Here is a 15,370-nt window from a genome sequence, read left to right as displayed (position 1 = left end):
GTATATGCTTTCTATTAACATTAAATACTATAAGCATTAAGATAAGTTTTGAAAATGCAAACAAATAATTTTGCTGCGTTTGGTTGGTAACACGAAAATGCAAACATTGAGTAAACTTCTTTCCATTCCATAGACGAAAAAATGTAAAATCAAGTAAGTATCAAACCTAAAATTTTCAAACGCGATGTTAAAATTTTCTATACATCATTAAACATTTAATAAATTTTAATACATAAATAAATTAATGGATTCAATTTTTTACGTATATACGTATATGCATATTCATGCATACATATACGTCAATTAATTACTGATACAAATAATATTAGCCGTTGAAATAACAAAGAACAGATAATATCGTAATCTGTAACAATATAATTAATAAAACGTATTGTGAATACAATTTGGAAACGTTTTAAAAAAGAAACATTAATGTGGTTAAAATGTTAGTATGAGTAAAACTATATTTAAACATCTTTACATATAAATTATATACATGATAATTGTGTAAGTATTTATTTATGTGATTTTTAAAATACATATTTCAGTATAATATAAATATGTACTATTTTACAGATTTGATGAATATTAAAAAGACAAAAATTATGTAATATTTTACTATATAAGGATGTATTGTTTATTGCGTCCTTGTTTTCAAACAAGCTTTCGACTTGCCTCAAAAATCAAGTTGAAATATGTTTGCATTTGCATTGGCCTTATCATGATCCTTGATTTTTTTGGGGCATTCACACACTTCCTTGAGATCACATATGATTCAAAGTTTGTTTATCCTTATGAAGGTGACGTACATGAATTTGTTAATGCATTACGACATAATGAAAAACCTGATGTTGGCCCTATAAATGAGTACAATTATACATACAAAATTGATATTAGACAAAAATGCGAAGATGCTGCATATAGCAGTTTTCGTGTTGTGTATATAGTGAAATCTGCATTAGAACATTTTGAAAGAAGAATGGCAATTAGAAACACATGGGGTTTTGAGAAAAGATTCTTTGATGTACCTTCAAGAACAATTTTTGTCGTTGGTGTACATGAAGAGGATAATGAACTTCAAGCAAAATTAGAAATGGAAGCTGCAAAATATAAAGATATTGTACAAGCAGATTTCAGAGATATGTATTACAATAATACTATTAAAACTATGATAAGTTTTAAATGGTTAGTAAAATATTGCCAAAATTCAAAGTTTTATATGTTTGTTGACGATGATATGTATGTTTCGGTAAGAAACGTTCTGAGATTCATAAGAAATCCAGCTAATTATCCAGATTATCTGAAAGAACCCAAAAAGATTGGAGCTCATAAAAGAGAGATTAAAGATTCTGATAAAACAGAAGAATTGGGTATTAACAATTCAATTACACAGACAAATAGCATTACTTCCAATAAAGATGATTCACTTGTTCATGAAAGCTTAAAAGACACTCTTACTACCAATGAAATTAATCATAAATTAACACAGGATTTTAATAATGAAACTTTAAATTCAGTTACTGTAATTAATACAAATACTTTGATGCAAAAGATCTTTGACCAGGCAGAAATTGTAAGAAATGAAACTAAGTTGGAGAGAAGGAAAAAACAAATTTTCGATTTTGAACTTCCAGAAGATGTTAGATTATTTGCAGGGTTTGTATTTGTGTCTTCACCTCATCGTCATAAATCTTCTAAGTGGTATGTTTCTCTTAGCGAGTATCCATATCATTTATGGCCACCGTACATTACAACCGGTGCATACATATTATCTAAAGAAGCCCTGTTAGAAATGTATTATACTAGTATGTATACAAAACATTTTAGATTTGATGATATTTTTTTGGGCTTAGTTGCAAAGAAAGCGGATATTGAGCCTTTTCATTGCGAAGAATTTCATTTTTACAAGAAAGATTACACAAAGTTTAATTATAAATACGTAATAACTTCTCATGGATATGGAAACCCAAATGAGTTACTGAATGTTTGGAATGAACAAAAAGCACTTGGAAATGCTTAAGTATTATCTAAAACCATTACTCCAATATGAGTGAAAATTTAAAACAAGAGTATACAAGAAAAATATTTACATTCATATCATTTATATTATCAAATTAAACCTTTAATATATTTAGTTATTGTGACAAATGCTCTTGATTAAATGTAAGTTATTTTTAAATTATTAATGATCTCAAGAAATAAATTAGTAGAATGCTAGTTAATAAAAAAGAATATAAAAGTATTTCTAATATTCTTTATATACAATTAATTTATTGTAAAATACATTCAAAAACAGCTTAATATTTAAAACAGACAAATATATTAATCAGTCTTTATGTACATAACAAGACATTATGATAGTTTATAAGTAATACTTTCATGTACATAAAAAATTAAACACTAATATTAGGACGAGTTATTATAATTAATACAAATAGTAAATATCAATATTTAATGTAATATTCAACATACGGCATAGGTATTATTTATTTATAAAATTCGTTAAAAAGTAGAAAGTTATTGCTTTAGTTAAAATCATTCTATTATATCAATAAAAATATAAGTATGATATACGAAAGCTGATTAATAAAAAATCGGAAAATATATTGATATGTAAATATGATAGGAATTTTAGAAAAGAATATGTAAGTTTAACAAAATATTTACAATTTTGTACTTATCGAACTGCTGTTAACAGCCTAATCTCTATGATATTTATATTTAAGACTTCAATAAATATATTTTTTAATTCCATATACTTTTCATTGTGTATTTATAGTCTATATTGTTGTTTCTCCATGTTTGCTTTAACTAATGTTTGATCTAAATTCGTAGCTTCTCTTTTAATCATATTTAATAAAAGTTGTGAACTCTCTAAAATCTGTAATATAAAATTTGTATTTTTATAATATAATGATAAAATTATTTTTAGGTCTGTTTAAATTAAAGTTTAAAATCAATTTGAAAGAAATATTAATTACAAACAAATGCACCTTTATATATGCTGTTTCTGTATCAGCAATGGTTCTGTCATATTCATTTCTAACAGCTATCCTTTTAGTTAAACTATCATTTAATCGTGTTAATTTATAAGACAATTTTTCTATTTCTCTTTGCAAATTATTTTTTTCTTCCTCCTGTGACTCAATTTGAGCTTGCAATTCTGTACGCCTCGATTTCATTTCTTCTAAACCTAAAAAATAGTAAAAAATAGTAAAATAGTATTAAAAATGCATTAATTTAGAACCTAAAATTCTGTGACTACAACAATACACTATGTAATTGCACGTAAACTATACAAAATTTTTCACTCATATAAATGATAAATAAATAACTATAAATTGTAGGTTATATTTATTTACACTTCACAAGTTCTTGATTATATGCTTGTAAAGCAGCACCGTGCTGAGACATTTCAAGCCCTCCATGCACAAAATAATCACAATATGTTTGTATAAAAAAAAAATAGTATTGTGTTCGATAAAAAAAATTTACTGACAATTTCCTTGAAACAACTAATCAAACAAACGTTTCAGTTTTACCGCGAAGTTTAGGAGAAGTCGCTTTCAACGCATGCGCAATTGTCAATATAAAATTTTCGATTATAATTTAAAAATCATAATTATAATTTATTTATAGTAACAGGAAAGTAAATTTAGTACACGTGTAGAAATATACAGAATATTTTTATAAAATATTAGATTTTAGAATTTTATATAATGTACATATTTATTACACAAAAAATGCTTTCGAATAAACGTTTCAAACAAAAATGTTCATTTATATAAAAAAAGTATTTATGCAACATTTTATAAATAGTGTTAGTTAAATTTTGTACTGAACCACGTAAATACCATAACAAAAACTACAATTTATTAAATATATACTATTGCAAATGTTGTAATATTACAGTACATATCAATGTCTAAATATTTAGTAATTTATACGAATGAATGAATTGATAAAATAATGATGCCGTTAATTACAATATTTTAAATAACCAATTTTTGCAATGAAGAGATTTTAATACGAATCTACCGCTATAAATTAATTGATTAAAGTTATACAGATAAATTTTGTCTAATAACAAAATATTGCACTCAAGAAAAACTATGCAGCTCTTCACCTTGCCTATTAAAGGCTTCGTGATGTGCTTTCGTCCAGCAAGCTACAATAAATGCACCTTTCGCTCGGAATCTTCACTCTTGCAGAAAGCGTGAAAGCCACAGAAACCTGTACAGTCGTGCTCTACCTACATTGATTGATCGATCGTAAATAAATCAGTACCATCTAAACAGTGCTCAAAATGATTTTGTGTGTATCTTTTAAAATGTAGATGTACAGTGTTCTGTTAAAATATGCAATGTATCAAGTACCGTTAATACTAATACGTGAAAAATCAAATGTACGATATGTTTCAATATCATTATATGCTTAACCAACACACTTTGACGGGGAAAGGACATTTTATATATAAACAACTCATAACCACTTAAGAAGCATCCATACGAAATCTTGATCGACAACTTACTGATCAAATTTATTTTCGATAAACGTCTTCAACATGGATATTTCAGGTATGACGATTTTAAGATAATCTTATTATCTATTTCATTTGTTGAAATCTGAGATCATATTGGTATTCCTATCTTGTTCCCTCGTGCAGCTTCATTAGTTGAATTCAAATTTTATTCCGATTATATATCTAAATAATCAACGAAAGTCGACATGAATTGAAAAACAATCTGCGTTTGTTCCTAAGTTGACACGACTTATGGCGCTTGCGCAGGTAAAATTTTATCCTTTCGAGTTTCTATACATGCATGCACAGACTTTGTATTTTTATTGTACAATAAACTATAGAAATGGGAGGTACTAAAATTGAAAGTACTCGAACCAACAAAAATGAAACAAAATATTTAGACGTATGATTTTCATTGCAGTGGTTTCTACATTGCCAATTAAATTAATTTATCTATATGCAAACGAAATTTTTGTTCCGTATATAGTTATAGTCTCTTAATGTCAACTGTTAAAGATATACGAAAAATGTAAACATTTTAAATAAGAAAATAAACTTTGCATACACCGAAGGTGACAACTACATTCAGAATTATTCTGTTACCGATTGAAGATGCACACGACCTTGTCAAATGACATCATGATACTAAATTAGGATTTCTTTACCGGCGCAAGTGCATGACGACACACGCCATATAATCGAAAGATTCTATGATAATTACATGTTTTATAATTCATATGCAAAGGATGTTATTCTTACTTTGTTGCCCACATATCAATTTAACAAATCCAATTTACAATTTTAGCTAGTTAAATAGACAATGCTTAATTTATACTTGATGTACTCATGTTTCATAATATTGTATATCAATACCAATATTTATAATAACATTATATTACTAGAAAAATATGTACTTATTTTTATTAAATAATAATTTTCTTACAGGCAATGTAATAAATAATATTCGTATGTGAGATCAATGTCATTGGTTGAAATCTGTGATATAGTAATATTCTTTTATATCATTCAATATTTATTAAGTAAGCTCTATTATTTAAGTATTTAAAAATTATACTATTACATATTTTTTTATTTTTTAGTTAATTTTCTTTTTAGCTCAAATATATGTCAATAGTACATAGTATAAATTAATCATCATCTTTGTAATTTTTGCAAAAAAAATGTCCCAACATAGGTATTAAAATGACTCATACTTCAAGATATGTGGGATACCATACTGGTACCAATCGAGACTATTTAACAGATGGAGATGAGAGTCATCATGCTCCATCGGATCGTACAGTATCTGAATATATTGTATCTGCTGACCATACTACAATGGTAATTTGCAATTATACAGGATGTTCCATTTTAATGGAATTATATCTCACACTTCTTAGATTTCAAGATTACCTTTGTCTTTTTAATGGAATCATCTACTTTGTTTCGATTGTTCTACTTTGATCATTTAAAATAAAATACCTTGTCCATGTGATGTATAGGTAAAAGCAATGAAAAAGGACCGTCCAGAGAGATATGAAAAAGAGGAAGGAAGACGATCGCGAAGCACACCTAACAGTCGTGTTTCTGTGTTATCAGGGTCTTCCAGACACAGTCTTCATCCCCTTAATAAGAGTGCTTCGCATGGCAGCATATGTGACAATGGATCAGATATATATGTTACAAGTGCTGCATATAGAGCAACTTCAGACATAAGGTTTTAAATATAATAAATCCTACTATTATTTATGCAACATTATATTATAAACATTATTATCTAATCGATAGTCACGCATCGCATCACAGTCTAACTCCAAGTTCGAGATTGGGTCATCGGGCACCTAGTCATTGCAGTTATGGTTCTGCAAAATCAGTAAAATCGCACACATCCAAGAAGGATGGTATTATTATAGAAACTATGTCAACACCTAATCCTTTTTGTCCAAATACCAAGGGAGTTTGCTGCCTTATGTTACTTCTCAATCTTGGTTTAATTCTTGTTACATTAGGTTTTGTTATAGTAATTCAATTCTTTCAACCGTTAATAGTTTGGTAAGCATATAATTAATAAAATTAACTCAACTCCTAGCTTAAAGGCTGAGAATTATAGAGTTTTATATCAAGCAAATTGTTATTTTTTTTTTAGGATTTTGGGAATAGTGTTTCTTGTATTTGGATTTTTAACTTTGATAGGAAGTCTCATATATTGTGTACATGTATTTAGAAATGCAAAGCACCCGCATGACATTAATCCAGAAGACCTTTATTGGACTAGATATTGGCAAGGACATGTAGGCTCAGCGCCTGAAGTGTATTACAAGGCAGAAGATAAGTATCAAGATGATGGATACAGCGATCGTTTAAGCAAATATTCAAATAAATATTATGATCGTCAAAGATATTGACAATAAATAATATGTATTTTATGTAAAATATGAACGTATTCAATATGTTTATATTATACATGCAATTGTCAAAATTGTATAATGAATTAAGATACTCTGGAACAAAAAAAGTTATGTTTCATGTGTATCAATGCTACTAACATATTATTTCACTGACAACATAACATGTAAAATTACATTTTGTATAAAATGCTAAGTTATTTATTTTATACAGATACGTTTAAAATCAATAAAATATCTAATGTAAATTACCAATTTTTTAGATGTACATATTCTATGTAATAAATGGAATGATTAACAAATAGAAGACTTCATCATAAATTTTATTTATGTAGCTCGTAGCTTACATAGTCTCACTACATAAGGTTTTGATCTTCATCTGTTGGAGAACTATTTTTTATTTGTAAATGAACTATGTTGCAAAATTTTGTCATACCCAATTGTGTTATCAAAAAGCTTTTCATTTAACAATGTTCCCTCCAAATCCATTAAATAAAAAAACAATTTATCGCAAACCTTCAATGGCAAATATTGTACAGCTTCTTGTCTTGACATACAAGATTTTACCTTAAAAATGATATATTAAAACTGTGAAAACACATATAATTTTTATGATTGTACAATCATAAAAATATAGAATAATACAACAAAAATACATAAGCTAATTAAACTTGTTAAGACTATCACTTACCATACTCACAGGTAACGTTAGGAGTGCTTCTTTTTTAAATAAATGATATGTAATTAGAGATACATTCTTACCACCTTTGTTTAAAATAATATATTTTATAAATCGTTGCATTGAAAAATGTAATATCAAAAGCATAACAGGCCCTAAATATAAAAATACAGACATGGTAAATATTTTATTTATATTACAATAAGGGAAAAAACTATCCCACATTGTAAATTACATACATAAATCCACTTATTTTACATCTATATAGTAAATATTTATGTAGAAATGAATGTACAAAAATGAAAGGTATATTGTTAATCCAATATATAGTGAACATTCATACTTAAATGTATTATATTTTGTATCATTATGTATGTATATTACAAACATTAATTGTAAATTATGTACTATTACCTATTATAATTCCACATGCAAAAATTGTGACATGTACTCCCTTTTCTTTCATATAATTTTTCCAGGATACAGATTTTGAGTAATCTGACAAATTGATTTGATTATGTGAGTAATATATTAACGATGCAGAACAAAATACCCATCCAATACTAAAATATCTAAGTAATTTACACATTGTGGAAGATTCATTTTTAAACAGCAGTACATTATTTTGCACATTTGTATTTACATTCACTATATCTTCAATTGATTCTCTGTACAAATACATACAAAAAATATTAATGTTTTCAAAACATGAAAAACAGTTTATAGGCAAATTTGTATAGCATCTTATTCATCTATAGCACTAATTTAAGAACACAAACTTTTTATATAAATCCTAAAATACTATACAGTACCTTGTATTTCTTGATTTAGGTGCATGGTTAGGCAAAGAATGGTACGATTTATGAAATACATTGCTTTTATGTACAGAATTTTTTGCTACCGGTTGATAAAAAAATTTCAACTTATTAATTAAAGATGCATTTATAAAAGTATTCTTTAAATGTAAAGAATTAAACATCCTTACAATGTATATAATCGCGTACACTGTCTTAAATTAATATTATCTTTACGTTTAACCTCAACAAAAGTCTGTAGCATTTTATTCCTTTTTGTAACAAAACATATTGTGTTTTATTTTAGTTTTATTCACACTTTTAGGTTAAACTACTATTTTTCATCCCAAGTATGTAAATACTTATGTTAGTACCGTGCTTCCACGAGAAGAAGGCACAGCGTGTTTACATTCCCACTCCTATTCCAGTCCGCTGACTCACAAGTACTGGTCGAAAACGGTGACGAAGATCGGTGACAGCCAATCAGCGAACTACAGTAAGAGTGGGCATGTAAACACGCTATGCCTTCTTCTCGTGGAATGATGATACATACTAAATACCAATCATGTATTTTATTATATAGCTTCTTATATACAGGACAGTGTGGCCAGAATCGGTAAATCATGTGTCCGTCAGACGCTAAGTTCATGTTTTTTCCCGCCAATGTACAAAAACAATATCGCCACCTTCATTAATTTAATATTATTTCATTATGAATATTTGTAGGCTTTAAACAGTTATCATGCAAGAGATATATTTTTTAATGTCTATTTTCATAAAATGAAACTCAATTGCAAGACGCACCCATAAAACCAGCCGTGTAGTATTTGTAATAAATATCGACCATTAATTAATTATACGAATTTAATTCCATAAATATGAATAAATGTCGTGTGTTGTTTTAGGCGATATACTATAAAAATAATTTGTTCTTTTATACGAGTGGTGTTACAAAGATTGCATTCTGTTTGTTTAAAACACTAATAATCATAAAAAAATGTTTCGATTATTATTCTTATTGATCAAAATTTTATCAGTAATAAACAGTCTACGATTGATCCTACGTTTGGTTGCTCAAGAGACCTTTTGCTAGGAACGGCCCTTGTTGTATATCTATTTGGACTAATTTTTATGGTATTTAGATTAGCTGCTAAAATGTTAGATGGTGTTATTTAAAATCTACTAAAGTATAGTAGTATTTATCAAAATATATTTTATATTATATGATATAGTGTGACCAGATTTGGCATAATTGAGTGCATCGACGGCGACACAGCGACACTTTGACGATTCTTCCTGTCACAGTCTGTCAACGTGATCATTGACGTTTGTTGCTGTTGCAATGTCGATTGGTTACCGATTACTATTGTTAAAATAAATAATTCCACAAAATGGGTGATTTCTTGGCACCTAATAATACTTGCGGCCAAAATTTATTACGTTTGGTGTCTCGTGGAAATGCTATTATAGCAGAATTGATGAGATTAAAGGATTATGTGCCGCCAGTATTTAGGTTATTTATACCCTTTACTATTACATATATTTTACAAATAAATAAAAACTATCATTTTAAAAGTTATTACATTTTTATTTCATTCTACGCCAATTATAAATTTACGTAGATTTTTCTTTGCAGTTTGGATTCAAAACAAACAGTACAAAAGTATGGATCAATTATAATTGATTTTACATATTTTAAATCAGTCAGTGTTTACGAACAAAAAATAGAAAATGATCCGGTAAGTAAACTTATTTATTTAGTAAAATTATCAGTTTACTTATGAGTACTTTGTAAAGATAATTAGTCTTTGTTATACAGATAAAAATATTTAAATAAACAATGGTAATCTAAACTGATACGTGTAATTTTTACATAGGTTCTTCAAGAGACAGATGAAGAGTTGAGAAATAATTTTTCAGATATAATTTCAAGGTTTTACTTGGCTTTTGAAAGTATACATAAATATGTTACAGACTTAAACTTTTATGTTGATGAACTAGAAGATGGAATATATATTCATCAATCTATAGATTCGATCATGCTTAATGAAGAAGGAAGACAGCTAATGGTATCTTTACAGTTAATAAATTGTTAATAAATTGTGTATCATACATTTATGTTCAATATAAATATATGGTGCTTATTCTGAATGGCTAAAGAAACTAAAGAATTCATATTAACAGTGTGAGGCAGTATATTTATATGGAGTTATGTTACTTTTGGTGGATTACCATTTCGAAGGATGTGTAAGGGAAAGATTACTTGTATCTTATGATCGATATAATGCTCAACGTTCATCCTCTACGCGTGTTGATGACATATGTACGTTATTACGTTCAACAGGATTTTCAAAAACTTCTAGTAAACGACCTGCAAATTATCCTGAAGAATATTTTAAGTGGGTATTTCAAAGCTTTTGAAGTTCTTAAGATCTTTAATTTTTCCATTTACAAACATTTATTTTACAGGAGAATACCACTGAATGAGTCTTTGATAGAACATATTATTGGGCGTTTACGTTCAGACGAAATATATAATCAAAGCCTTGCTTTTCCACATCCAGAACATCGCAGTACTGCTCTTTCTAATCAAGCATCGATGTTGGTTGTAATATTGTCATTTAAATCGTCTATGTTACATACACATACAGCTATTATGAGAGAGATAGTAGATAGATTTTTCCCTGATAACTGGGTGATTAGTATTTATATGGGGATAGTGATAAATTTATGTGATTGGTGGTCACCATATAAGGCTGCAAGAACAGCTCTTAGTAATACACTTGAATCATCGAATGTAAAAGTAATTGCACAAAATTATGGTAAAAAAATGAAGGTATTTATTTTTGCACCATTTAAAAATAAAATTTATATTAAGTATGTTGCTACATGTATTATTGTCTCTACTAAAAATTTATTTTAGAAATTAATATCTGAAACAGAAGAAGTACAATTGGCAATTATTTTAGATGAAAATGCAATAGGATCATTAGTAAAGTTAGTAAGAGAATGTAATGTAACATTACATTGGATTCTTCTACATACAGCAATGTCAACTATAACATTAGAAGATTCAAAACGTTTACGTATACTCAGGCAATTAGTAATAAATGAAAGCAAATATACAACAGCCGATTGTTTACAATTGTTACTAAGTACTGCCCAGATTGAACAAGATGTCAAACAATTGTATAAAGATGTATGAATAATAATACTTCGTGCATTATGTGATTATATACAAGATTAATGAAATGTTAACTTAGTTTTTAATTTATAGCTATTATGTGGTAAAGAAACTAAATGGGTTAGGGATAAGGGAATATGCGTCGAACGTATAACAGACCTTACCCAAATATTTAGTGGTAATAAATCTCTTGATGGTGTTGAAAAAAATCAAAATCTACATTCGTGGTTTATGAAGATTAGTAAACATATTGATTCATTGCAAGAAGAGGACGGGAGGAAAATAGTACAATTATTACAGGCCTTAGAACACGTGCAACGTAATAGTGATATAATAATTCAACCTTTTATTCTTACATTATTTTACATTGTTTTCATTCTGATTGTAATTATTTCAGAATTTCATCAGTTGGGAAATAATTTACATATATCGCAACATATAGCTGATATATGTGAAATATTGCATAATATGTTGCGTACGGGAAATATAACAAAAGACATCATGATCAGTTTAAATATAGTGACAGATTGTTGCTATGCATGGAACATAATGGAATCGTTTATCGACACAATGCAAGCTAGTATAAAAGAAAATCCTCCAACCGTAATAAACTTAAAATCCCTTTTTTTAAAAGTAAATTTTAACTTTTATCTGAATTTATGTTTAGTATATCGGTACTTAATGGGTTGAATTATGCTTGATTATTTACTACTTATCAAATTAAACATTTATATTTACCGTGTTTTCAGATGGCTTCAGCTTTGGAAACTCCTTTATTACGAATAAATCAAGCGCGCAGTGCAGATTTATCATCAGTATCACAATATTATAGTAGGGAATTAGAAAAATATGCAAGACGTGTTTTACAAATAATACCTGAAACTGTGTTTGGTTTACTTGCTCAGATAGTTCATCTTGAAACTAATGCTTTTAAGGAAATCCCGACTAAGTTACCAAAAGATAAACTGAAAGAATACGCACAATTAGACGACAGATTAAAGGTAAAATCCTAATTTTTCATTTCTCTTTTTTTTTTTGAAAACACAAATTGGGGGGAACTGGAGTGACAAAATTTGTATTACTACATAAAAATAATGCTTTCTTTAAGATGGCTAAGTTAACGTATGCTGTGTCAGTGTTTACAAAAGGAGTGTTATCTTTAAGAAGCGTTCCATTAGGCGTATTGAGAGTTGATTCTCATCATCTTTTGGAAGATGGTATACGGCAAGAACTTGGAAAAAAAGTTACATTAGCTTTAGACAATGGTCTTGTTTTTGAACCAAAAACAAAAGTAAGCTCTATATTAAAATTGTTTTACTATATTATGTTTTATCGAAAATCAATTGTTTTCTAATACTATATTATTTTAGATGTCTTTAATACAAAAACTCGATAATTTAGCTGCGATTATGGATGGTTACCGTAAATCATTTCAATATATTCAAGATTATATAAATATTAATAGCTTAAAAATATGGCATGAAGAAGTAAGTAAATGTTCAATATAATTTTTATTAATTATATTTATATTAATATAAATTGGTAAATAGCAATTTATACAATTATCGTTAATTTCTTGTAGATAACGTATATCATAAATAATGCAGTGGATGAAGAATGTGCGGGTTCTTCATGGACTCCAGAAAGATCATGGAGATACCTTCAAGAAGAAAAACATGTGGCTGTATTGGATAATAATTGTGTAACTTTTATTGGCAGACTTGCTCGTGAACTTGTTCGTATAACTGATTCTAGGTATTATATATTATATGTGTATATATATATTTTTATAGATTTTTTTGAACTTAATAATATTATATTAATTTTGTTTGTTTCGTTGATACTATTATTTATATTTATATACACGTTTATAGGACAACTGTTTATATTGAACATTCCCTTGCCTGGTATGATCTTAGAACGCAAGCGGAAGTATTAAATTATAAAATTTTTTCAAAGATATTAGAAGCAATAGGTACACCTGGCTTAACAGGACTTGATAAACTTATTTCATTTTATATCGTTACTGAATTAGGTAATATGACCCATTATATAGAAAAGAATATTCGTAATAAAACGTGGACGTCTACGCTTGATTGTTTTGAGGCAATATTCAATTCTATGGAGAGTTCCAAAGGTATTGTTTTACAGTTTACTGTATTATATATTACTAATAGATTCAGGAGACTTAGTATATTTAATATACGTTTTTAGGTAGTATGCCAAAACTTCATACCTCTGTTAATGCTTATATTAATAAATTCTGTCCTCAACTACTCGAATGGATATTAAAAGTCGGGCATTACCAACTTCTTAAAAAGAAAATTGCATATGAACTGAACACTGCTTGCAAATTCGAAGCTAAACATATGGAAGCAGCACTTCAAACTGTAAATACGTATGTATAAATAATACTTTAATAAATACCTATTTCATATTGATACGTGAATATTTCTATTTCACACGTTTATTTGGATTTATAGAGCTATTTTATTGGAAATCGATAAAAGAGGCAATTCTGATCAAAATGAGGCTGATAGAAATCTATTACTGCGCGAGCTTAGCGTTAGATTGGATTGGGCTGGTATAAGTAACCCACATAATAATGTTTATATTAAATCGCCAAATATAAGTAACATTGCGCTCGTTATATTTTTACTTACTGTGACACAACTGCCTAAATTGTACTATTGTAAAAATACAGGTAATTTATATATACGTACTTAAATATTTCAAATATAACTAATAATAAGTAAAATTGATTGCAGGAAGCCTTTTAAGTAAGAAACCTCAAGACCCTCTTGATGCTATAATATTCGTAATTGGAATACAAACAGTTTTACGCCAATGTGCTTTTTCCACAATGATACGCTATGTTAAATACCTTTGTACATATGTTCTTTCCTGTGTCACTCCGGACAGGTATAAAGATATTTTTATATATTATCTTATTACAACATCTACTAACGTAAATATTCTAATTGCAGCGCAAAAACCGGAAGTGATGGAGATTCTGAAGGAACTAACACTTTACATTTTTTAGAGTTATTTACAAAATATTCTGGCATACCACGATCGTTTATCCTTAAAGAAATTCCTGTAATTATCATGGATCATTTCCAAGCGAAGACTGTTAAATAATCGTAAATTCCAACCATAATATAATTCTTTGAATAAAACCAACTTGCATTGCATTACAGTATAGGACAAATATTCTCTATTTTGTACATATGTTCACATATAAATCCGTATTTTGTACATATATGCATTGCAATTATATGAGATATTGTTAAGTATAAGAAATAAAATTCTATTATTACTATAAATATTTATATTATTGAAATGTGTGCCCCGTTTAAGTTTCTTTAAATTAAACTATTCTCTTAGTAAGTAAATTATAATAACGTTAATTATTTTATTAATTAACCTTGATAAAACGTTGCATAGAAGTAGCGTTTAGTAAATTTTCAATTACAATGATTTTTAATAATATTCTTATTTGCTGAAACTTATTAAATTATTTTAAATTAAACCTAATTTGAAATTTATCAACTTAGTTCATTTCAACAATAATTAACAAACATTTATTTTGCGTAATCTTTGTGATTGTTATATTAAATTCGTATATGAAAGCGGAATTCTGTAAGTGTGGAACCTTATTACTAGCATCTGCAGTGGGAATTTGTATACGCATTGGCGGCTGAAGGCGCTATTCGTCACAAGCGGCGGCAATGCGTCGGTTTAGCAACGTATTTTACAGCATTAATTATTTCGGATTACATCGTA

At 27.9% G+C, this 15,370-nt stretch overlaps 5 protein-coding genes across 11 annotated transcripts; 3 read left to right on the top strand and 2 right to left on the bottom strand.

Annotated features, from left to right (window-relative positions):
* Positions 1–78: 78 nt before the first annotated feature.
* On the top strand, positions 79–2,754 carry Brn (beta-1,3-galactosyltransferase brn). 2 transcript variants are annotated; one of them, XM_076781665.1, is made up of 2 exons: positions 79–153; positions 577–2,754. In XM_076781665.1, exon 2 carries the CDS (start codon positions 629–631, stop codon positions 2,018–2,020), a length of 1,392 nt encoding a protein of 463 aa, XP_076637780.1. In that variant the 5' UTR covers positions 79–153; positions 577–628; the 3' UTR covers positions 2,021–2,754. The 2 variants fall into 2 exon arrangements, with proteins under 2 accessions (XP_076637780.1, XP_076637771.1); XM_076781656.1 differs by having other exon boundaries at positions 100–507.
* Positions 2,743–5,437, bottom strand: LOC143349994 (microtubule nucleation factor SSNA1). 4 transcript variants are annotated; one of them, XM_076781742.1, is made up of 4 exons: positions 5,088–5,437; positions 4,127–4,252; positions 2,994–3,193; positions 2,743–2,881 (listed from the first exon to the last, which is right to left on the bottom strand). In XM_076781742.1, the coding sequence occupies exons 3-4, from the start codon at positions 3,180–3,182 to the stop codon at positions 2,774–2,776; spliced, it is 297 nt and encodes a 98-aa protein (XP_076637857.1). In that variant the 5' UTR covers positions 3,183–3,193; positions 4,127–4,252; positions 5,088–5,437; the 3' UTR covers positions 2,743–2,773. The 4 variants fall into 4 exon arrangements, with proteins under 4 accessions (XP_076637857.1, XP_076637849.1, XP_076637866.1 ...); XM_076781734.1 differs by lacking the exon at positions 5,088–5,437 and adding an exon at positions 4,532–5,031; XM_076781751.1 differs by lacking the exons at positions 4,127–4,252; positions 5,088–5,437 and adding an exon at positions 4,532–5,031.
* LOC143349977 (uncharacterized) lies at positions 3,848–7,214 on the top strand. 3 transcript variants are annotated; one of them, XM_076781680.1, is made up of 6 exons: positions 3,848–4,577; positions 5,468–5,562; positions 5,718–5,863; positions 6,025–6,239; positions 6,311–6,574; positions 6,669–7,214. In XM_076781680.1, the coding sequence occupies exons 2-6, from the start codon at positions 5,502–5,504 to the stop codon at positions 6,925–6,927; spliced, it is 945 nt and encodes a 314-aa protein (XP_076637795.1). In that variant the 5' UTR covers positions 3,848–4,577; positions 5,468–5,501; the 3' UTR covers positions 6,928–7,214. The 3 variants fall into 3 exon arrangements, with proteins under 3 accessions (XP_076637795.1, XP_076637805.1, XP_076637813.1); XM_076781690.1 differs by having other exon boundaries at positions 5,639–5,863; XM_076781698.1 differs by lacking the exon at positions 3,848–4,577 and having other exon boundaries at positions 5,462–5,562; positions 5,623–5,863.
* A 17-nt stretch (positions 7,215–7,231) lies between these two features.
* LOC143349989 (transmembrane protein 223) lies at positions 7,232–8,922 on the bottom strand. Its single transcript, XM_076781711.1, has 4 exons — positions 8,419–8,922; positions 8,021–8,274; positions 7,619–7,761; positions 7,232–7,494 (listed from the first exon to the last, which is right to left on the bottom strand). The coding sequence occupies exons 1-4, from the start codon at positions 8,583–8,585 to the stop codon at positions 7,318–7,320; spliced, it is 741 nt and encodes a 246-aa protein (XP_076637826.1). The 5' UTR covers positions 8,586–8,922; the 3' UTR covers positions 7,232–7,317.
* A 538-nt stretch (positions 8,923–9,460) lies between these two features.
* On the top strand, positions 9,461–14,881 carry Strump (WASH complex subunit strump). The gene is made up of 18 exons (XM_076774402.1): positions 9,461–9,534; positions 9,633–9,913; positions 10,037–10,139; positions 10,278–10,469; positions 10,585–10,799; positions 10,870–11,236; positions 11,324–11,599; positions 11,678–11,903; positions 11,982–12,217; positions 12,334–12,585; positions 12,693–12,875; positions 12,955–13,071; positions 13,167–13,339; positions 13,459–13,721; positions 13,799–13,982; positions 14,068–14,288; positions 14,353–14,506; positions 14,572–14,881. Exons 2-18 carry the CDS (start codon positions 9,792–9,794, stop codon positions 14,723–14,725), a joined length of 3,438 nt encoding a protein of 1,145 aa, XP_076630517.1. The 5' UTR covers positions 9,461–9,534; positions 9,633–9,791; the 3' UTR covers positions 14,726–14,881.
* The last annotated feature ends 489 nt before the right edge of the window (positions 14,882–15,370 follow it).

The sequence above is a fragment of the Colletes latitarsis genome, chromosome 2, assembly GCF_051014445.1.
Source record: "Colletes latitarsis isolate SP2378_abdomen chromosome 2, iyColLati1, whole genome shotgun sequence".
NCBI classification, from domain to species: Eukaryota; Metazoa; Arthropoda; class Insecta; order Hymenoptera; family Colletidae; genus Colletes; species Colletes latitarsis.
The sequence above is the reverse complement of the archived record's forward strand: the minus strand, read 5'-3'. Positions and strand labels throughout refer to the sequence as shown.

Coding starts and splice junctions, on each gene's coding strand:
- LOC143349994 (XM_076781725.1), bottom strand. CDS start 3,414: ATGTCTCAGCACGGTGCTGCTTTACAAGCATATAATCAAGAACTTGTG. Junction 3,194..3,362: donor TAATCAAGAACTTGTGAAGT/GTAAATAAATAT, acceptor ACTATTTTTTAG/GTTTAGAAGAAATGAAATCG. Junction 2,882..2,993: donor CAGAAACAGCATATATAAAG/GTGCATTTGTTT, acceptor TTTATATTACAG/ATTTTAGAGAGTTCACAACT.
- Strump (XM_076774402.1), top strand. CDS start 9,792: ATGGGTGATTTCTTGGCACCTAATAATACTTGCGGCCAAAATTTATTA. Junction 12,586..12,692: donor AATTAGACGACAGATTAAAG/GTAAAATCCTAA, acceptor GCTTTCTTTAAG/ATGGCTAAGTTAACGTATGC. Junction 13,340..13,458: donor GTTCGTATAACTGATTCTAG/GTATTATATATT, acceptor ACACGTTTATAG/GACAACTGTTTATATTGAAC.
- LOC143349989 (XM_076781711.1), bottom strand. CDS start 8,585: ATGTTTAATTCTTTACATTTAAAGAATACTTTTATAAATGCATCTTTA. Junction 8,275..8,418: donor CCTAAATCAAGAAATACAAG/GTACTGTATAGT, acceptor GTATTTGTACAG/AGAATCAATTGAAGATATAG. Junction 7,495..7,618: donor TAACGTTACCTGTGAGTATG/GTAAGTGATAGT, acceptor ATCATTTTTAAG/GTAAAATCTTGTATGTCAAG.
- LOC143349977 (XM_076781680.1), top strand. CDS start 5,502: ATGTCATTGGTTGAAATCTGTGATATAGTAATATTCTTTTATATCATT. Junction 5,864..6,024: donor CTGCTGACCATACTACAATG/GTAATTTGCAAT, acceptor TGTGATGTATAG/GTAAAAGCAATGAAAAAGGA. Junction 6,575..6,668: donor TTTCAACCGTTAATAGTTTG/GTAAGCATATAA, acceptor TTTTTTTTTTAG/GATTTTGGGAATAGTGTTTC.
- Brn (XM_076781665.1), top strand. CDS start 629: ATGTATTGTTTATTGCGTCCTTGTTTTCAAACAAGCTTTCGACTTGCC.